This window comes from Rousettus aegyptiacus, unplaced genomic scaffold (genome assembly GCF_014176215.1).
Source record: "Rousettus aegyptiacus isolate mRouAeg1 unplaced genomic scaffold, mRouAeg1.p scaffold_m13_p_1, whole genome shotgun sequence".
Classification (NCBI taxonomy): Eukaryota; Metazoa; Chordata; class Mammalia; order Chiroptera; family Pteropodidae; genus Rousettus; species Rousettus aegyptiacus.
In genome coordinates this window covers 14,401,388-14,423,473 of record NW_023416284.1, presented here as the reverse complement: position 1 = coordinate 14,423,473, position 22,086 = coordinate 14,401,388, and the positions used below count along the sequence as shown (strand labels likewise).

Below are 22,086 nucleotides of genomic sequence, written 5' to 3'. Positions count from 1 at the left end.
TTTCCAAAAATAGTTTTTCAAGCTCCCTGAACTGGGTTTTACTTGAGCTTCCGGACCCCACAGTCTTAAGACCTGGCGGACTCATCACGCAGATGAGTCTGCCAGAACTATATTAAATAAATTGTTCAAATTATGAAGCAAAAAAATTATTTTGTAACAGTGTAAACAAATGGAATTTATACAATTAGAACAGAGTGGGTGGCTTGAGTTCTGAGTCATGAAGACAGGCCAGTGTGATCTGGCTTTGGCTAATAGTTATGTGATCTTGGGTAGGTTCCTAATCAGACTTCTTTCAACTTCAATTTTTCTCATCTTTAAAATAGGTACTCCCATGAGATTGTGAAAATTAAATGAGGCAATTACTTAGAGCATATAGTAAGTTCACGATAAGTGGTTATTCTTGTTATTAATAGAAACCTACTGTAATCAAGCAACCTCCCTTCCTCCTCAGAAAAAAAAGTGTTAGAACGTATACAATCAAGAGAGGATCATCCTGCAGGTACAAAGAGGGCTTGCAGGTTAGTCTGACAGACAAGAAATCCAATCCCAGATGGTAGGAGGGTTCCCTGGTTTACTCTGAGTCCTTAGCAGCAGGACCAAGGGAGTGCCAGGATCCACATCCCAGGCAGAAGCTATCATGAGTCAGCCTGTTCCTTTAACAGGAACCAATGGGAAGAGGGGAACATATAGGACTTTGATGGGAAAGGAGCTAAGCCACTTCCTTCTGCGGCCACAATTCTTTTCTCTCATCGCCCTAGTGGAGGGAGCTGGAGGCCTCCAGGGCTTTGTTTCATCCGTGGGGACAAAAGGACACTTCTGGGAAGCCGGACTGATGGAGGAGGGCAAAGAGAAAAGGCCTTTCCTTTGAGGCTCCTTCTTCAAGCACCCGCTGGCTCCCCCAGAGCTGGGGCCTCAGCCAGACAGACCTCTACGAGGGGCCGAGCCCAGGGAGGGGCTGTTTCAAAACTTGGAATAAAGAGACAACGAAATGCAACACACAACCCTCGATTTTCTTTTGCTATAAAGCATGTTATTGGTATAATTTGCAAAATCCGAATAAGGTCTGTAGACTTCAGAAATGTACCCATTACTTTAATGTCTTCATTCTGATTACTTGACCTTGGTTCTATAAGAGAATGTCCTTGGGTTTAAGAGATACATATTCAGTATTTGGGGTAGAGGGGCATCACATCTTAAAAGGAAAAAAAAATGTATACTCAGAGGAAAAAAGCTAAAACAAATATGGTAAATTTAAGATTCAAGGAAATCTGGGTGAAGGACACATGGGATTTTTGAAACTTCTGTCACTCTGAAATTGTCAAAGTTGAGAAAATAACTTGAGGAAAATGTGCCCCCTAGAAAGATAAAACAGCTCATCCTCCAAAGCTAGTCTCATTGTCTACACCTCCCCCCGCCCAACTTTTCTCCACTGAACTTTTCCGTAATCACTCTTCATGAATACTGACTCCAGGATCCACACCATGTTGATGAGCATAGCTGATAGCCAATTAACCATGGCTAGCAGGTACCAGCTCACTTGACCTTTAACATTCCTGTGGAGGCAGGTACGATCATTTTCCTACTTTACAGATGAACAAACGAAGCACACAGATGTTTAGTAACTTTCATAGACACTGTGTAAGTCAGCCAGAGTCCAGTCCCATTCTAGGAGCTGATGAACTAGGCCATGGCCAAAAGCTTCCCAAGGGTTCCCCATTTATACCTCCTCCTCCCTGAGCCCAGCTCTCTGGTTCTTGCACTGGTCAGACCCTCAAAAAGAAGCCAAAGGGACAGAATTAGCCCCAGCGTCCACCTCCCCGCTTCTTCTTGCTTGAGATACCCTGCCTGAGACATCCAGGTCCGTAGAGGCAGAAGCAAAAAGACTTGCTGTGCTTTACTGTTGTGCCTCGAACTCATCAGCAAAAAGAAAACCTCGGTAGCCGGGACAAGTTTAGGGCAGTTCAGGCAAGACGAGCAACTCCAAGGCTTCTCGTTAAGGGCCTCTTTCCCAGTTGTGGCTCAGCCTGGGCTGTCCGTGGCCTGGAAGGGCCTGAAGTCACTGTCACCACTCACTTCCTGGCTGCTTTCATGGCCAACTTAGTGACCCTGCCACTAGTCACTGCTTTTTTTGTCCACAGCCTTGAGGACCCCGACAGCCACCGTCTGCCTCATGTCACGCACAGCAAAGCGACCTAGGACACAGAATGTGGAGAAACAAGTGGGAAACACCGCCAGGGCATGAGCTAGGACAGTTGCAGAGGATGTCAAATGAGCCAAGTGATACTTTGGTATCTACGTCGTGGTACTTAGATATCGATCTATAAGTGATATCTATTTCATAGATGAAGAACTGAAGCAAAAAAAGCTGAAGGTCACTTAGCTATAATGGCTGAAAACCTGGAAGTCTCACCAGCATTTAAATTCTTAGCTACTTAACTATTCTGCACCCATAAGTAAAAGACACAGGAAAGCTCTGCTTTGGGGGCACCCACCACCCTACCATACTAATGCTCGTAGCCTCCAAGCAAGTCACACCTTCTCTGTGCCCATCACAACCCATGAGGTGGATCTCATTTACATTTAAATATGATTCTGGCAGTTCCTTTTCCTGGGGGCTCTTCCAGGAGGGGGAAGGGGCAGCCCCAGCAGCCGGGTGCCTTACCAAGGGGTGAGTATTCTGAGAAGCTCTCCACACACATAGGCTTGACCGGAATCACCTGGATAATGGCGGAATCCCCGGATTTCAGGGCTTTGGGGTTGTCTTCCAGCTTCTTGCCTGAACGCCGGTCGATCTTTTCCCTCAGCTCTGCAAACTTGCAAGACACATGGGCCGTGTGGCAGTCCAGAACTGGTGAGTAGCCAGCTGCAATGCTGCCAGGATGGTTGAGAATGATCACCTGGAACCCAGGGTGGGACAGGGGAGGGGGAGGGCATTAGCTAAGCGTCCTCCAAAGGAGGTGGCCCTAATCAGCTAAGGGGTCAGGCATGTTGGACATACTTTAAATTACAGTGAATGTTTGAACGTTTCAAGGGTATACGAAGCTCCGTGCTAAGCTTCACTTTCACAGCTGGAAGGCTGAGTAACCTACTCAAGATTTTATAGCTGGGAAGAGGCATAGATGTTATTGTATGTACTACTTCTTCCCACCATTTAGAAAAATGCATTATAACAGGAGACGCTACCTAACTTTTTAGGTGGTTCCAGGTCAGCTGTTTACATATCTCTGCCTCATTTACTACTCCCGAGATTGCTATAAGCCTCCACAGCACAAGAATGTGCCAGACAATGTGTTAAGAAAGGGCTTCATGTTCTAACTCTGGCCCAAGGAAACACCTGAGAGCTTCAGTACAGATTCCCAGGTTCCACTCATGTCTGTGGAATCGGAACCACTATGGAAAGGCCTAGGAATCTGAATTTTTGAAACACTTCCCAGGTGATTCTAAATTTGAGAACTATTGCTTTAAAGCATCAGGACCATATTGTAAAAACTGACAAGGTCAGCAAGGTGCATTGTTTTGTTCAAGGACAAATAGAAAATAAGCTGCAGTCAGGACTCTACCCCAGACTGTCTGACTCTACCTACACTGCCGTCAAGAGCCTGGCACGTGCTCTGAGATACCTCCTGAACGACCTAATGACCCATCCTACTCACAGGTTAGTGCGGCCACCCAAGGAGGATGCCCCTAGGTGGGCCGCCTCACCTGAGAGATGAAGCTCCCCACCTCGGAGGGCAGATCATTCTTGCTGTCCCCTGCCACATTGCCCCTCCTGATGTCCTTCACTGACACATTCTTCATGTTGAAGCCCACGCTGTCGCCAGGCAGGACCTCAGCCGAGGCCTCATGGTGCATCGCCACAGACTTGACCTCCGTGGTGATGTTGCAGGGGGCAGAGGTTACCGCCATGCCTGGCTTGAGGAAGCGAGTTTCCGCCCAGCCTTCTTCCACGGGAGAGTAGCAGGGCCACGCAGTACAGAAGCCACATAGAACACATCTTTCCTCATGGAGTCAAAAACTGCTGGCCCAGGCACTCTGCAGCCACCGCCGCCAAGCAGATCAAACTCGCTCCTTCTCACCACCTCACTCCACTTCCTCTGCAACCATGTCTGAAATTGAGAAGTTTGATAAGTCAAAATTGAAGAAGACAGAAACGCAAAAGAAAAACCCACTGCCATCAAAAGAAACGATCGAACAGGAGAAGCAAACAGGCAAATCGTGATCAGGCACGCACCGCCAGTGAGGACTGTACAGTCCACAAGCACTGCCTTCTGATTTAACTTCTTTTAGCTGTTTAACCTTGTAAGATGCAAAGAGGTTGGATCAAGTTTGAACAATCGTGCTGCCCCCTTTCCACATCCAAGGACTACTGACAACGAAGGCCACACCTGCCTCTCCCACCTGCCTGTCTGGCTGGCAGGGGAGGAAAGCACCTGCATGTCAGTGAAGGCAGAAGCTGGGTGGGACAATAGAGAAATCCAGAATAAAAACCAAGCTGGCCCAAGGTGTCCTGCAGGGTGTAAAACGCAGTTTAATCAGAGTGCCATTTTTTTGTTGTTGTTCAAATGATTTTAATTATTGGAATGCACAATTTTTTATATGCATATAAAAAGTTTTAAAACCTAAAAAATAACCCAAAGAACTGGTGGCCCAGAGAAGAAAGCTACCAATTCTATTACTACTCAACTCTCAGAAGGGTATGGGGGTGGGAAGGAGGTATAATTGTTTTTCTTATATAAAAACATATAATTGTTGTTATGTAAACAATTCGAGATTATAAGAAAAAAAAAAGAGTATCCTCTCTTTTAACAGAGGGAATAATTCAGGGCTAGAGGTAGGTTGCCCAAGGCCCAAGCCAGAAATTGATAATGAGGCCAGCTCCCCACTCAAATACCAACTGTATCATCAAAGATGAACTCATCCATTAATTTGATGAATTTAGCAACTTGTTGGCTTTATGCCAGCTCAGAGGCCTGAATAAGCCTATGAAGTCAGCATCATCTCCATTTAAAAGATGGGGAACCTGAGGCCTCCAATGCCACAGGCATTTTTTCTTGAGAGCTAAGTCTAAATTCTAAATCTAGTCCACTATATATGGATCTATGCTCTGTTTCTTTTTAGCATCTAGGACACAGTAGGTGCTTAAAAAGTTCTCAAAAGGTCATGAGAATAAAAGCTCTATCTCACTAGCTGAAATATATACCACTGGACTAATAGGCAGCAGAGATTTAAGTTTGTGCTCTTACGTCATACACATATAAAGTACCATGCCTTTCTTAGCACTTGTCCTCATCCACTATGTTATATATACCTTGGTCCCTCAAAAGACTAAGTGCCACGAGCAGAGCTGCATCTTGTTCACGGCTGTGCCCTCAGCACCAAGGACAGTACCTAGTGCGCAAACGTTCAAATATCATTCAAATAAATACACAGCCAATGGAAATTCTAATCTTTCTAATCAAAGACAATTGGGCGGTATGTGTCAGAAGACTCCAAAATAATGCCTCCCCTTTGTTTCATCAGGAATTTATTCTAAATTAAATTGAGGACACATGCAAAGATTTATTTACCAAGATGCTTTTATGGCAATTTTTAATAAAATTGGAAACAATATTCTTAGAAGGAGGTGACCATGGACTGTTACTTAACTACACTGTGTCTCAGTTTTCTTATATTACGTGGGAGTAAAATGCCTTGTTCGTGGGGCTGTGTATATGTAAAGTGCTTAGTCTGGTGCCTGGCAGATAATTTCTCAAATCATTAATCACTATTTTCATTTAATAATAGATATGGCTTAACAAACTGTGGCACCTCTGTGAGATGCAATCCTAAACACCCATTAAGTGTTCTATGTGTTTAATGGCAAGGGAGTTTTTATAAAACAAAGTGTTATAGAATGTTATATATAGTTCGAGTCTTGCCATGATTACCTAGAAAGGACAGCATGAAAATTAGGTTATCTATTTGCCATGAGATTGCAGTCTATGCTTTATATCTGCACGAAATGCTCATTGTAAAAATGTTAGACATTACTTTTATAACCAGAAAAAGATAGCTGTGTACCTGTGAAGGAAAAGGCTAAGAATCCTCAAGTCAGTTATGGAAAAGGCAGGTTTTACGCAAATGTAACATGACAGCAGGTAGCATTTGAGCACCAGCTGCCTATATGAATGGATGGCCATGTGGAGTCTCTCATGTAATCCTCACAACCCCACGAAGGGAGTCCTAAGGCTCAGAGCATTAATATCTCACTTCTCTCTTTCCTGTGGGCAAGGGATGGAGCTGGGGCTTGAAACCAGGTCTGATGCCAGAGCTAGACTTCTTTAGTTGGGAGATACTCACGTAGGAATTTTAAGCCCTACTATGTTGTGGGATCTGTGAGCACAGTGACTATGTCTGAAACACATTTATACTGCCCCCACACTGCTTCACCCATCGCGAGAGGTAGGACAGCTTAGATGAGGTGAGCATGGGCTGGAATTCTGGACTCTGCCAGCACTGCCTAGAACTTTCTGCAATGGTGGAAATATTCCATAATGGCGCTGTCCGGTATGATAGCCATGTATGGTTGTTGGGCATTTGAAATGTAGCTAATACAACTAAGGAATTGAAATGATTTGATTGGACTTTAATAATTTAAATCGCCACACCCTGGCTGTCACATTGGACAGTGCAGCTCTATGCTTACTCGTTGTGTAGTCCTGAGTTACCTCTCTGTTTGTTCCTCTGTGAAATGGGAATCAAATCATGTTTCCTTGGGAATGGGGATCATTCACAGTGACTGGCCCATAAGCATGCTGTAAATCTTGGGGCTTATGTTCTAGGAGAAGCCCAAAGATTGATTTGAATGGGAAAGTCCCATCTAATGGGCCCTGCCCCAGTCAGCCCTCGTCTTGGTACTGGGTTCTATCATGTTGTCCCCATGCCAGCCTGAGATGGGCACGAAGGTGACAGCCTCAGAGTTGTAACCGATCTTCTTGATATAGGCCTTCACCTCCTTGCTGATCTCCTCAAAGCGGGTGCAACCGTAGGGTGGCTCTGTGATGTCCAACTTGTTGACCACCACGATGAGCTGCTTCACGCCTAGCATGTAGGCCAGCAGTACTGCTCATGGCTCTGCCCATTCTTGGAGATGCCGGCCTCTAAGTCTCTACACCACTTGCCACAATCAGCCCAGCACAGTCGGCCTGGCCCGAGGGACAGAGAGAGGAAGGCCTAGCTTAGATCTGGCCTGGGTTGCCCACTGCCCACCCCCAGGGCAGGGCCAAGGCCACTCCGGTGGCACCTGCGAGGTGCCTGTGATCATGTTCTTGATGAAGCCGCAGTGACCAGGGGCGTCTATGATGGTGACATAGTTCTTCTTGGTCTGGAACTTCCACAGGGAGGTGTCGATGGTGACGCCTCGTTCCCGCTCTGCCTTCAGCTTGTCCAGCACCCAGGAATACTTGAAGGAGCCTTTGCCCATCTGGGCCAGGAGTGGGAGGAGAAACCCCAGGGTCACCCCTACTTCCAAAGCTGCCCATCAGCCAAGATGGAGGTTGAGAGTCAGAAGGATAGCAACAGGGCAGCGTACGGAGATGTTTTTGAATTTTTTAAATTATAGAATATATTATGTGTAGAATTAAGTTTTTCTATTAGAATAAGTTGTAGAGTCAGAATGACCCAGGCCACATGATAAAGTTTTAGCCTGGCACATGGTCAGGTCAGCAAGCCTTCAAGTTAGTAACGGCAGCAAACATGTAAGTAATGCTGATCACGTACCCAATGATGTTTTAAGCACTTAACATGGATTTTTTCATTTAATTCTCACAACTCAGTGAAGTTCTATTATATCCATTCTACAGATGAAGTAACAGTGAAATTAACTGACTAGCCCAAGATAACATGGCTAATAAGTAGCAGAGGTAAGATTTGAACTCAAGGCCTAGGACCCTGAAGTTCAAGCTCTTAACCACTATCCCATTATCAGCTATGACTGATAATGACCCCTGGGCCCCTGGGTAAGTTGAACTTCTTTCAGCACTGGTAAAAATGAGGCCATTGAACACATTTGTAGCATGTACAGATTACCACTTTGACCTAGGGTCTACTGTACCCACTTGCCAGCTGAAGGATACTGGCCATTTTTTTATTTCATCTCCAATCAGAGCACTGTGTTAGGCCTTGAAGGCAGAAGGGAGAACAGGACAGACCAGAGACCAGGTGGCTTCCTCAAGGAAATGCATTAGGTCACTAAGACATAGGACTAGAACCCAGGTATCCCGACTTTGGCTACTACAGAAACTTCCATAAAGTCCATCATAGTTTAGAATATACATGAGATAAACAGTTCTCAAAGAGTGGTCTGGGGACCCCTGGTGGTTCCTGAGACCCTTTAGAGTTTGCAAGGTCAAAAGAACTTTCATAATACTACTAAGATATTATTTGCCTTTTCCCCTCTCATTCTCTCACGTGGGTAGGGTAGTATTTTCTAAGAGCTACATGATGTGACAGTGCAAATGACTGAGTGCAGAATCAGATATGAAAACCCGGCTGCCTGCTATTAAGCCAGAAATTAAAGATGTCTGCAAAAATATAAAACAATGCCACCTTTTGAAGATTTTTTGTTTTGGAAAATAGTTATTTTTCAAACACACAAAAAACGTGATACTTGTGTTAAAATGTAAGGAGTTTACTACTGTTGTGTTAAATGAATTAAATGTTTTTAAAATCCAGTTTTAATTGTGAATATCAGAAATACAGATAGGTCTAACTTACATAAGCAAAACTCCTTGTGGACCCTTCAAGAGGGTGAAGGATTCTTGAGACCAGAAAGTTTGCGAACCGTCACATCGAATCATTTGTTCTTCCATAGCCTTCTCGGTTATGCTTCCACTATACTGGCTATGGACCAACCAGTCTTTACTCATCCTTAATAGCCTCTGCCATGTAAGCACCCCCACACTTCTGACTGCGCCTCGGGAAGCCAAGATTAGGAAAATGGGATCGGTGCAGCTGAAGGCACAGACTTACGACCTGTTGCTGCAGCAGCGGGTTCCACAGACCAGTTGCATCTTGTCCAGAGGCTTCTTCAACGCTCCCCAGAATTTCCCACCACCTCCGCGGCGCTCCGTCCTCATTCTCCTACGTGGGCTCTTTCTCCACCCATCCAAGGGCTCTGTCCCTCGCCTTTCCCACAGCATGTTCCCAGCTCCCTCCCATGACCCACTCTTCAACCTGGGTTTCTATCCTGAACTCCAGACTTCCAAAGTCAGCTGGCACCTAGACCTTAGCCCAGAAGGCCCTGTGGAGGCCTCAGATGTCACACATCTAGAGCAGGTTTCCTTGGATACCAGATCGACTCTGCCATCGGTATCTACCGGCGATCCAATTTCCCAACCCAAAAACTCCTCTCCTTCCCTTACCCCTTCCCTACAGCTAACCCCTAAGTGCTGTGGACTCCCCATCTCCATGTCCCTGGACTCCAACCGTTATTCCCCCTGCCCACTGCGGCCACCATCCTGGCTCACCTGGTCAGCTGCATCAGCCTCCTTCCCGGCCCTCCAGCTTTGGGCCCTTTGGTCTGTTCTTCCTACGCTGCAGCCGGGGTGCTCTTCTGAAAAGACTTGTCTGAGCCCATCGCTCCCACACTTGAGATCTTTCAGTGGCTACAGGGAAAGTGGCCAGCCTCCCCAGCACAGCATTCGAGGCTTACCTGCCCTGGGCTCCTACAGCACCCCACACTATTATGGAGCTTGTCGTGGGACATGAGGGTGAGTGATCAGGAGTTCCTCAGGGGCCGGCTTGTTATGTTCACCATTGTATTCCCAAAGGTTGTGGTAGATGCGTGGCAAATAAATCTCTCCCCCCCCCCATTAACTGGGCATGTTGCCAGCTTAACCTGCCACACAGGGTGGCATCTGTGTCACATTAAAATTTAAACCTTGGTGCCATCCTTGGGCAAGCTATTTAACTTTTCTGAGCCTCATTTGCCTCATCTGGAAAACCACAGCCACGCCACCTGCCTGGCATGATGGGGAAGGAAAATACCTACCAACCTAGCAGGTGCTCGGCTGCAGTGGGCTGTCCTCCCCTCCCCCACCAGGAAGCAGCCGCCCTCCCAGGGTAACCCAAGCTGGAAATGGGGGGCGGGGTGGGGGGTAGCTCAGGCAGAGCGACCTCACCTCAGCGGCCTCCTTCTCGAATTTTTCGATAGTCCTCTTGTCCACGCTCCTGCATTTGTAGATGAGGTGCCCAGTCGTGGTGGACTTACCTGAGTCCACATGGCTGATGGCCACCACGTTGATGTGGGTCTTCTCTCTGCCCATGCTGGGTGCTGCTCGGAGAGAGGACAGGTGTGTTCACCGCGCAAATCGACTCCTCCCTGCCCCCAACCCATCTTCCTTGGGACTGGGCCAGCTCAGCGTGCAGAGGGTGAGATAGAAGAAAACAGTTGGCCAGGAAGGCAGGTGGTAGGATTTCCCCCAACACCTCGCACCTGGGGAAGATGCTCTGGCCTCTCCCCCAGCTCCAAGGAGGACGTGCCTACCTCCAGAGCCAGGAGCCCCTAGCGCCTCCTTACGCCTAGAACAGACCTACCGAGACCCTGGCCCCACCCCCTTTCACAGCCGACTTCCCAGGCCCGCCTCTGGCATCCCTCCGTCCTATTGGCTCCCGCTGGCCCTTCGACCTCGTGGGAAAAAAACCCGGAGGCCCAGTTCGCAGCGGGTGGGCTCTTCTGTTCCAGGTGAGAAAGGGGATGAGCTTGCTGCCTGCCAGAAGGAGGTACCTCTGGGCTTTGAGATGCTGATTGACAACCCTCCCTACTACCCCAAGGTACAGGCGAGGCACTAAGAGGCGGCCCAAAGGTCAAAGGCAGGCCTGGGGGTGGGAAATGAAAGCAGAATCTTGGGTGTCAGGAGGCGGTCCCCAGCCTCGTGGTCCCTGGGCTGTTAGAGGGTGTGTGTGTGTGTGTGTGTGTGTGTGTGTGTGTGTGTAGGAAAGGGTGGAGGGAAAAGAAGGGAGAGATGGAGAGGTGGGACGGCTAGCTTTTTACATATTTGCCTCCAGGGTCGGCCTGAGCATCATGGACCAGATGGATTCATCCCTGTCTCCAGCAGCCAGCACAGAGCTTGACCCGAGGCAAACCTTGACTTTGTCCAGCAAGTGCAGAATGACCACTTACCACCTTCTGGGCCATGAGCCCAGACCTCTGTATGTACCATCTCCTTTATGCTACTACTAACCCTGTCTGGAAAATGAGGAAACTGAGGCTCAGGAGCAGGACTAGGATTGGAACTCAAGTTGTCTGACCGCGGAATCTTAGCCAGAGCCCAGCTCGGCCTCCCAGTGAATTAACGTCTGAAGAAATGAAAGAAGGAAGGGGTGCCACTCCAACCCCAGCCCCATTCATCTCTGTGGCCCCAGGTCCAAGCACTGGGTTGCTGAATGAATATTTAGGATTGGATGTGGCGGGGAGGAAGGGCAGGAGTTAGAGAGCTGGAGGGGGTATGTCTTCCCTGGGGTTGAGGGTCAGAGCTATTGGACCGGAGTCTGAGGCCAGTACAATGCTGGCTTTCCCCAGGGTTCCGGAACAATCCACACATCAGCTCCTGAGGACCAGGCTCTGTGCCGGGAGACCAGGTCGGATACAGGGAAAGATGGCAGAAAGAACAGGCTCCTGAGGCCAGCGAACCTAATTGGATTAGAATCCTGGCTGTGGGCCCCTTATCCCCTCTGAGCCTGGGCTTCCATCGGCCTTCCCGTGCTGCTAGGATTCAAAGAGAGAAGTCGCCCGCCTCCCCGTTATAAATCCTGACCATGCTGATAATAGAACCTTAAGAGACTTAAGACAAAGTAGAAACACACGGGGGCGCTCTAAGCGCAAACCACAGGTGAACGTGCTCTTAGAGCCCAGGCAATTGGGAGTGAGGCAGACAGCTTGGAGGCCGGTGTAACAACACTTTGCTGATTGCACTGATCGGTTCTGGTCGTTCCTCTCATGATACAGGCAGTGGTACAGAAGTGGTTTGTGAGTGGGTGGTGGCTCATGTAGTTAATGTCACCTTCACCTAAGCGCTGTTCTTCACTAATTATTTTGTATCTTGGTGTGTTAACAGAATTTCTTGGCTGTAACTTTCATGATTTCACAAAAAGTAAAGTGAGGCCCTGGGCGTGGCTGTACTTCTCATCCATCCCTGGTCTTTCAGCTCATGTTTCTGAGAGTATCTTATAGAGGGTTCAAAAGGAAACTGGTTTTGGGATCCAACAGCCAGGTCTCAAGACCCTGGTCTACCACTTCCTGGCCGTGTGACCTTGGGCAGGTCACTTTACCTCTTTGAGCCTCATTATCTTATCAGTGAGAGAAGAATGGTGATAGCCGCTCTCATAGGATTATTGTGAAAAGCAAACGGAACCGTTAAAGGGTTTTCCTGTAGGAATATCTACTGTCGTATAGCCTTGACCTATAAAAATACATCACTTAGTGTCTAATAAATGGTTTGTAAGATGCTTACTATTTCCTGACCCATCTCCCCAGCGGGTTAGAAATTTCATTTTGCCTCTCGAGATGTTTTCTGATATCTGAGTTTTTAGAAACACTGGACTGGGCTTTTTGCCAACATGAAGTTGATAGTGACCTGATTGTCCTCGAAAGTTCTTCTCTGCACCAGCTCGTCATAGTTCTAGAAATTCCACCATTAGCAATGTCTTAGTTTGGGCTGCTATAACAAAATATCACAGACTAGGTGGCTTATAAACAACGGAAATTTATTTCTCACAGTTCTGGAGGCTGGAAAACTGAGATCGGGGTGCCAGCATGGTCAGGTTAGGGTACCACTTCCGGGCGACTGACTTCCTGTTGTATCTGTACATGGTGGAGGGGACGAGGGAGTTCTCGTGACCTTTTTTTATAGGGGCATAACTCACTCAGGAGAGTGGAGCCCTCATGACCTAATCACCCCCCAAAGGCGATTAATCACCTCCTAATACCATTGGGCATTCAGATTTCGACCTATGAATTTTGGAGGAATTTTCTATCACAGCCAGCGATTTGCGACTTTGGGTTCCTCTTTTAAAATATCACCAACTACTTTCCCTTTTTTCTCCCTGCCTTTCTCCCAAAGGCAAGGCCCTGGAGAGAGAGAACAAGATGAGTGAGGTGATGGACTCACAGCCACCACCAGCACAGAGAGGGGCCTGTCACCGCCAGGGGGAGTAGTGGGCGGGACCACCTCAAGGCTGCTCTCCCACTGTCCTGACCCCTCCTCCTGCCCTTCTCCCCTTTCCCATCTTCCTCTCTCATTCTCCACTCCACCTTCCCTCATCTGCGGGGGTTCAGGGGAAGAACCGGAGCCCAGGCTCAGACTGCAGCTGTGGCACTGCCCAGCTGCGAGAACTTGGGCAAACCACCTGCCTGCTCTCTGCCTCAGATTGCCCGCTGAGAGAATGGGCATCATAACAGACCCTACCTCATTGACTGAAAAGATGAATGGAAAGTGCTTAGCACACGCAGAACCCAGAGTAAGGGTTCGGTAAATGTTCTGTTTTCTCCCTTAGCTCTGCCTCCGCTCTCTCGCGTCCGCCCTCCTTCATCATTCCTGCTTTGCCCCCAGCCCTTCCTCCCCTTACCCCGTTTCTCTTCCCTCTCCCATTGTCCTCATTGTCTGTCTTGCTCCCTCTTCCCCCTACTCTTCGGTTTCATCGGCCTGGCCTTGCTCTCCCTCACCTCCTTCAAGGGCCGTCTTTGTCCCAGGCGGAGGAGCGCTGCCTCCCCGTGGTCAGCCGCAGGAAGTGCTGTGACACCAGCAGGTCACTCAGCAGCAACACCACAGTGTAGCCCAGGCAGTTCACCGTGTGTGGAGGGGCGTTCGGGAGCTAGTCTAAGGAACAACCCAGAGCCTAGGGAACCCGAGTCACAGCGTTCTAGAGGCAGGGGTGTAAGAAAGGGGTGAGTGGGGTGGAGGGAAGGGTGCTAGGGGACCCTGAGCCCTGCATACAGGGCAGCGGCTTGGGAGAGGCTTTGGAGCCAGAGAGAACGGAGTATAAATCCTGGCTCCAGCTTTTAATGGCTGGGCAATTTGGAGCAAGGTAGTTGCCTTCTCTGATAATAGTCCCAGCTCATACGCAGGCATACCTCAGAGATATTGCAAGCTCAGTTCCAGACCACCGCAACAAAGCGAGTATCGTAATAAAGCAAGTCATAATCTTTTTGCTGACGGAGGGTCTCGCCCTCAGTTTGCAAAAAATACAACACCCGTGATGCACAATAAAACAACAGAACGAGATGTGACTGTGTTTCCAGTGCCAGGTCCTTTGTTGAGCCCTTTACATGTGTTATGCCATCAAAACACACCACGAGGCAGTTAATAATATTAACCCCACTTACCAGATAAGGAAACTGAGGCAAAGATAAGTGATTTGTCCAAAAATGTACAGATCATAAAGGACGCAAGCATGGTTTGCCAAGGCATTCTGAGAACACTCCTACTGATCTGTTTCATAAGCTCATTGGGAAATTAGTGGTATAATTCACATCTGTTACATATTTTCCCCAATTTAATAGGCAAAATGGAGAGTTGAAAAGATTTTGTTCTACATTTCCATAATTACCAGCAAGTACCAAATGCTTTTACAAAAAAAGCAGGTCCTCGGATAACACTATTTCATTTACAATGCTGATGAGATGACTTAGAAACTTAACCCTGTTTATATAAATTAGCCTGTGGTAAAATTGGTTTCATTCTGCATTGTTTCTCCTAAAGTTATAGAACCTATCGATGACATTAAGTGAGGACTTACTGTGACAGTTTTCGCTATATTTTTGCACGAATGCTCTGTTCTTATCGTTTGATTCTTTATCCAGTGGGGATTTGCTGTCTACTACTTTTCTGAGAGAACAGAAAGTTTCATGCTCTAGGCCTGTCTTTTCTAATATAATATCCACTAGCCACATGTGGTCATTTGAATTTAAGTAAAATTTAGAATGCAGTTCCTCGGCCACAATAGCTACATTTCAAGTGCCCAAGAGTCACATGTGACTGGTTACGACCATGTTGAACAGCATGGAGCTAGACACTTCCATCATCGCTTAACATTCTACCTGACAGCGCTGCTCCCTGACAAATCAAGTCTGGCCCTCTGAAAACTTGAGACTGAGCCAGGGTGACAAGAGACCTGAGTCCTGGTTCCAGCTCTGTCACTGCTGGGCTGGGTGGCCTTGGATAAACTATGAACCTCTGGACCTCGTTTCTTTTTTTCATAAAATGTGGGCAGAGGTTAGACAAGGTAACGTGTGAATCTCTTTCATCCTCTGACCTTCTGGGATCAATTCTGTGAGCTCTGAATTTAATTTCTAGTCACCTCCACCCCAGTCTCGCAGAGAATGCAAGCTTCTCGGCTGGGCCCATCTTTCCCTCCCTAGTGAGAGGAGCTTCCATTAGCTCAGTTACTCTCCAGCAGTGACTTAAGGGACAACATCCAATCGGACCTGGCCAAGTCTGAGCAAATCACAATTTTCTCTAGCAAGAACCTGGTTTGGGGACTTAGGGTCAGTTAGTGAGTCTCTGCATGTGGCTGATACCGTAAGTGGGAGAAGCAGGAGTTGGTGACCACAAAGGCAGTCCGGAGGGAGGGAGAGAGAAAAAAAAATGGAGGGGAATGCAGCAGACCTACAGGGAGAAGCAGAGAAGATCCCCCATCACGAACTCTTGGAATCTGTGAGACAGTCCTGAGTCTTTGTAATGAATTCTTCCCACTTCCTTCTTTTCTATTAAGCTCCAGTTAATTTCTGTTCCATATCTCCAGTTTCTTAACCCTTATAGGTTGAAGTGCAGAGATTTGGCTTATTATTTTTCTGAAACGTCAAATCACTTTTCCGTTGAAAAAAAGAGAAGCTAAACAAGGACACACACATGCACACACACAGCAACAAGAACACACTGAAAGGAATCGGCCATCGGTTATTAATTTGACAGATGTTTCTTGAACACCTACACAGTGCCTTATACACATTACCTCACCGAAGTTTCACAAAAGCCCTTGTTTTCCCCATTTCAGAGACAAGGGAACTGAGGCACAGAGAGGTTGAGGGACCTGTGCAAGGACACACAGCTGGTGAGCCGCAGAGACGATGTGAATCAGGGCTTGGCAAGGTGACAGACTGGAAGCTGGGTCTTACCTGTGTCAGCACGGCCCAAGAACGAGGAGGTTTCCTGGGTGGGGACCCGCGTGGCCCAGGGAGCTTGTAGCGAGCTGGAAAGAGTACACCCTGTCACAGGGCGTGATTCAGTTATTCTGGCTACAGAAGAACAGGGTAACCTTTCTACAGTCAGAAGCAGGACAGGGTGGCACTCGCAAGGTTGGGGGCAGCTGCCATTTAGCAACCAGAGGAGAAACAGTTGCACAGTTTCCCAACTGGTACCGCTATGATGCTCATTTTTAATACCAGTTTTAAAAACTAGAAAGAGTGTTTTAGTAGTTGCCACTGCTTCTTCCTAAGGTTGGAGCTGGGAGCTGGTTCCAGCCCTTCCGGTGGAGCACAGGTCCCCAGGGCCGTGCTCCACTCGTGTGAGTCCCACAGGGGATGCAGGAGACAGACGAGGCAGCCGAGGCCCAGTGCAGTGGCGCGGCCACCCAGAGGCTGAGCAGGGAGGAGACCAACAGCCCTGTGTCCAGCTCTCGCTTCTAGCTGAAGGTGCCTGTGAGGTAGCCGTGAGGGATCTGGACGATGAGGTTGCCATAGGAAGTGCTAAGCGGAAGGCTACATGTGTCTGAGCTCCGGTGGTAACAGGTACCTGGAATGTGGAAGGGTTGGAGAGCCCTTGGCGACGTCCTGCCAGTAACCCAGCCGCTCACCAACCCCAGCTTTCTCAGCCACAGTCGGATAACTCATGCCCCAAGGCTGTCACCAAGACACTCAGAAGCTCCCCCACTCTGCCACACATACACGTTCACACACAATGACAGACACGTGACCTTCAGGCACCAGGACTCTCTTGCTCCCCTTTCGCAGCCCGATGTCTGCCCCAATATCCCGTTGCTCCTTTCTCTCTACTTTCCGTCAATCCCTTTCCCCTGGGAGTCACCCTTCCTGGGTTCAGATTCCAGCTTCCTATTTATTTGACCTGGCGCACATTACTCCAACTCTGATACTGCTCCCCACTGGAAATGAGTGTAATAATCCTTGCCATTTCTGAGGGTCATCAAGAGGGTTAAGCGTGCGATCCACATAGCATCTACCTACCTCAATAGCGGGAACTTGGCTTAGGAGCCTTGCTGTAGTTACCATTCACATTCCCCGGGGGCCTTGCTCTGGGTCCCCGCCTCTGCCTCTCCCAGATCACTGTCCCCTCTTCTACCTGGGTCTCTTTTCTTTTTTTCAAAACTTCCCTCCTTCCTGAACCTGAGACCCAAGATACCTGAGGGGCTGGAGAAGAAAGAGCATCCCAAGGAAAATGCTGCCTGGCTGAGGTTTTCTAGCGGGGAGGGGCTTCTGCCCAGCCTGAGAACCCAGCATAACCCTGTGCAGATCCTGGAGGAGCCTCTGCAAGTCAAGGCCCCACAGAGAGACACACCTGGGTAGGTTAGGCCACTACCTGAAGCTATTTCCCCATCTGTGAACAAGAAGGGAGGGGTTTGCCTTAGATGCCCCTAAGACACCCTTGAGGGATACTCTGGGGGCTGAGTCCACTCTGGGGACAGGCAGGATGTGGCAAACATCCCAACACAGGATTTGAATCCTGAGTCCTCCCCTACTTCTCTGAGTCATCTTGGAGAAGTCACTCCTCCTCTCTGAGCCTTGTTCTCCTCATTGGTAAATTGGGGTAGACAACAGTCCCTGACTACGAGCTTCTCAGGGCTGTCAGGAGGAAATAATGTTGAGGAAAGAGGCAGAAAAAGAGAATTGCGCCACGCTCAGAAACCAGAGCCTTTCCATCACCAGCTGGGCTCCGCATCTTGACCAGCAGATGGCGCCATCGTAGCGCCAGAGTCTCAACCCAAGGTCTCCCTACAGTGGGGCTCCAGGTCCCAACCCAGCAACTGCCTGCCTGTGACTGGATAAGGGACATCTGCTGTATGTGGCAAAACTCGGTCTAGAGTGTTAACTAGGAGCCAAAACTTTGCATCGAACACCCGACTGGACTGATTCTACCTTTTTAAATAAAGGCAGTGTGAACTTGCTTAACCTCTCTGAACTCCAGTTACTGAAGTTCCGTTGTTATTTGCAAAATGAGGAAGGCATCTCCCCTTCTGAGACTGCAACAGAACTGATTTGATGGAGGATGCAGACGCACCCGCAGGGGGTCGGTGCTCAGTAATGCGGCTAGCACACCTGGCCTGAGCCAGGCACCATTTCCTTCCAATCTCTCCCAAGCTGCCCCAAATCAAGCCAAACCGTGTTACCCACGTCCACTCCTGTCACCAGGCTTTTACTCCTGCCCTCTGTCCTCTGTCTGAAATATTCTCCCCATCCCTGTTTTATGACTTCCTAGAAAATTTGAGACTTGTTGGGGTTTTTTCCTAATTGTATTTTTAAACCTAATTGAGATAGAATTTATATCTCATAACACTTTGCTCATTTTGAGTGTATTATTCAGCAAGGCTACCAAGTTGTGCTCAAGACTTGATTTTCAAAATCCTGTATCTTAAATATGACCTCTCTCCAGAGTCCAGAGCCTTCGTCAATGCCCCTTGGACATTGCCACTCGGTTATCCCCAAGCCCCTCTAATTCAGTACATCCCCAGCCGGGCACATCACTGTCTTGCCCTCCCGTCCTCCCTTCCAGTGTTACCTCCCTCCTTGGCTCCTTCGGGCCGGCAATTCCATCTTTCTTCTCGGTGTTCTCAGCACTTTGCTCAAGACCTGGCACTTCATAGATGCTCAATAAAAATTTACTCTCTTCGTGAATACAACGGACAGCATCATCCTGTTACCCAAGTGTGATTGTTTGTCCCTCACATTCCGCCCGCCAACCACCCGGCTGACTCTGTCTTGGAACCGTGTGTCCGGAGTCCAGCCCTGCCTGCAGCCCCGATGCTCCAGCCTCACACTTCTGCCCTCTGGCATCGCAGTGGCCCATTTTCTACACTTACCCATGATGCCCTGCCTCACCCGCCCTCCGGTTTGTTCTCCCTCGATCTGGGCACAGAGTGACTTCTCAAACAAGCCGATACGACCTCATCATTCTCACCCTAAGAATATGCTCCCCGTTCTGCTACAATGAAGTCCAGATCCTGTAGCCTGAGGCGGGCAGCCCTCCGGGACTTGGTCCCAGCCCACCTCCTCCAGCCTCCGCCTCATCCCTCTCCCCCTCCAACTCTTCCAGGCGCCTGTCACCCCAAACTACAAGAGCAGTATTTCACCATAGCTAAAAGGGAGGTCTAGAGCCAGACTGGCTGGCGTTCACATCCTGGCAGCAGCACTTCTTTGAGCCTGTTTCCTCATCTGTAACGTAAGAGTGATAATAGCACCGACCTTGTGAAGTTGCTGTAGGGATCACATGAGATGACGAAGTAAAACACTTGGAAAAGTCCTGGCACGAGGCCAGTACTCAACAACCGTCCGTTTCATTTCACCGCTGGCTCCCTAAGCACAGAAGTCTTTTTTTTCCTCCTTGGGGGTTCATCTTCAGAGACTGTCTTTCCTACGTCTCTCCACCAGGGGTGCTGCAATCTATTCTACAGCTCAGGCGAGATCAGCTCCATCCGGGAGGCCTGCCCCCAGGCCCCTCAAGTCAGCCCTAAGCAGACCTTCCTAGTTCACAGAGTTGATCACACTAGGACCCGGCTAGCCACCTCCCCCCGGAGCGAATAGAACAAGCCATCTACCTCCCATACAGCTCTCAAATCTCTCCCCTGTTCCGCATCCCCACCGCCACCTCCCTTACACCAGGCACCGTCGTGCCCGCTCTGCCCCTTCAGTGTTCCTTCCAGAATAAACAACTACTCTCACCACCCCGCCCTGCACCACTGCACCGGCTTCCAGGCATGGCCCACCATACCCTCCCCAGCCACGTATCGTACCCCATCCTTTCTACCCACTGGGTTCCAGCCATTCTGGCTTCAGGAGTGCCCTTTCCCCTCCCACCTCAGGGCCTTTGCACACACCGTTTCTTCCATCTGGACTCATTTCCCCACCCCTTCACCTCTTATGAAACTCCTTCAGATCCCGATCTCCTAGGAGACATCGTCTATGACCCTCCCACCACCACTAAATCAAGATCTCCCGTGATATGTTTTCATAACACTCTGTGCTTCCTCCTCTTAAACATTATCACAGCTTGTAATTATATATTTGAGTGGCTATTTGATAAATATCTGCTTCCCTCACTGTCTTTAAAAGCTTCCTGAGATCAGAGGCTGTCTTGTTCCATTATGTCCCCAGTGGCCTGGCATATACCAGTGGAATGGCTGAATGGAGTTTGGATATTTCCTATGTGTCCCCTCTGCTCCCTTGTCAGGTCCTCAAGGGAAGGGCCATAATCCATGTCTGTATTTCCAGACAGACACCCTACCCCACCTTGGCCTGGAGCACAGTAGGGGATCAACAGATGTCATATGGATGAATGATTACATCTTTTTCCAGTTCTCCTAAGGTTGATATGTTAACCATGCTTAAAAAAAAAAAAACAACAATGATGTGTTGTGAGAAAATATTAATAGTATCTATGATAGGCACTGGAACTGGTGGCCACAATCCAATTATTCTTCCAGAAGGGCACGTTCTTTGACCATGAACATGTCTACAGGCTTTGCAATCCATGTTCCCGGCCCTAATCAGCTCTGTGGGGTTGGGAGGGCAGTGGCACTATTTCCCTGTTTTTACGAAAGAGAAAATGGAGGTAAAGGAAGATTAAGGGGCATGACCAGAGGAGGCTGAGCCAAGGCTCAAACCCAAGCCTTTGGGTCCCCTCTGGGCGACTTCTTCCTCCATACCTCCCAAGTCTGGACATTGAGCTCCACGTGAGCAAATAGCACACATTGTCACCCCACTGTACCCCAGGGCTAGTGCAGTGCCTGGTCAGGAGGGGATGGCTCACGAGAGCTGTTGAATGAATGCATGAGTGAACGAATGCCTCTTAGCTGCAGGGGCCAGACCCCAGGTCATCCATCCCCTTCCAGAAACCTCCCAGAAATGCTTTCTCTAGGCAGAGCCCAGGAGAGGAGGAGGAAAAAGGGACCTGGGGCGAGAGGAAGAAGAGTCACATCCAACAGCACCTCCTGAGTACAGCACTTGACAGTTTGCAAAGCCTTCACACTCACTACCTCTTCCTGAGGTCTCAAAAGGAGCTCTGCAAGTAACAGAACGAATGAACAGACAAGAAAAAAGGGGGAAAGTTCTTTTTTTCCTCTTTGCAAAGCCAATGTGTGTTCTTTGTTAACAGTTTAGTGCTGTGCTGCCCAATGATGTAGCCCCTTACTACACATGGTCGTTTAAATTCAAATGAATTAAAATGAAATGCAATAAAAAATTCATCTCCTCAGTCTCACCAGCCACCACTGAAGTGCTCAGTAGTCACACGTGGCTAGTGGCTCTCACGGCGCAGACACAGAACATTCCCATCACTGCAGAAAATTCTGTTGGACAAAACCGACTTATGACATATAAGTGACAAGCAAAAGGAAAGGGGAAAAATGCCTGTAATTCCATTTCCCAAAGAAAACGAAAGCTAACATTTTGGCATGGATGTTTCCAGTTTTTCCTATGGGCGGGTATGATGTACTGTTTTGTTTTTGTTTTTGTTTTTTCCAAAAAATAGGTTAATACTGTACTAACTGTTTTATAGCCTGGTTTTTTTTTCACTTATTAAAGAACTATACATGTCTTTTCTAAAACACCTTTTTTAACAGTATCACAGAATTTGTATGACTAATTAATTTACCCAATCCTCTAGTCACATGTTTGTTTGTTTTTTTTATAACTATCAGGGCAACTATTCTTTCTTAAAATTTATTTAAACATTTTGTGTGACAAGAGCTATATTTTATTTTTAAATCATTTTATCGTTTTTGCACAAGTGGTAGATGTTCATTAGAGAGAATTAAATGAAATACATAAAGTATAAAGAAGAAAAAAAACTCCCCAAACCATTCTACCCTGAAATAACCACA

General features: G+C 48.2%; 1 protein-coding gene across 1 annotated transcript; it reads right to left on the bottom strand.

The window, feature by feature from the left end:
- LOC107501007 (elongation factor 1-alpha, somatic form-like) lies at positions 1 to 19,709 on the bottom strand. Its single transcript, XM_036230772.1, is given in 11 exon segments — positions 1 to 2,114; positions 2,116 to 2,192; positions 2,663 to 2,897; positions 3,703 to 3,994; positions 4,399 to 4,453; positions 6,862 to 7,104; positions 7,107 to 7,148; positions 7,151 to 7,184; positions 7,283 to 7,462; positions 9,507 to 9,592; positions 10,250 to 19,709. Coding segments are annotated over 11 exon segments (1,344 nt in total). The 5' UTR covers positions 10,305 to 19,709; the 3' UTR covers positions 1 to 2,069.
- Positions 19,710 to 22,086: the final 2,377 nt, after the last annotated feature.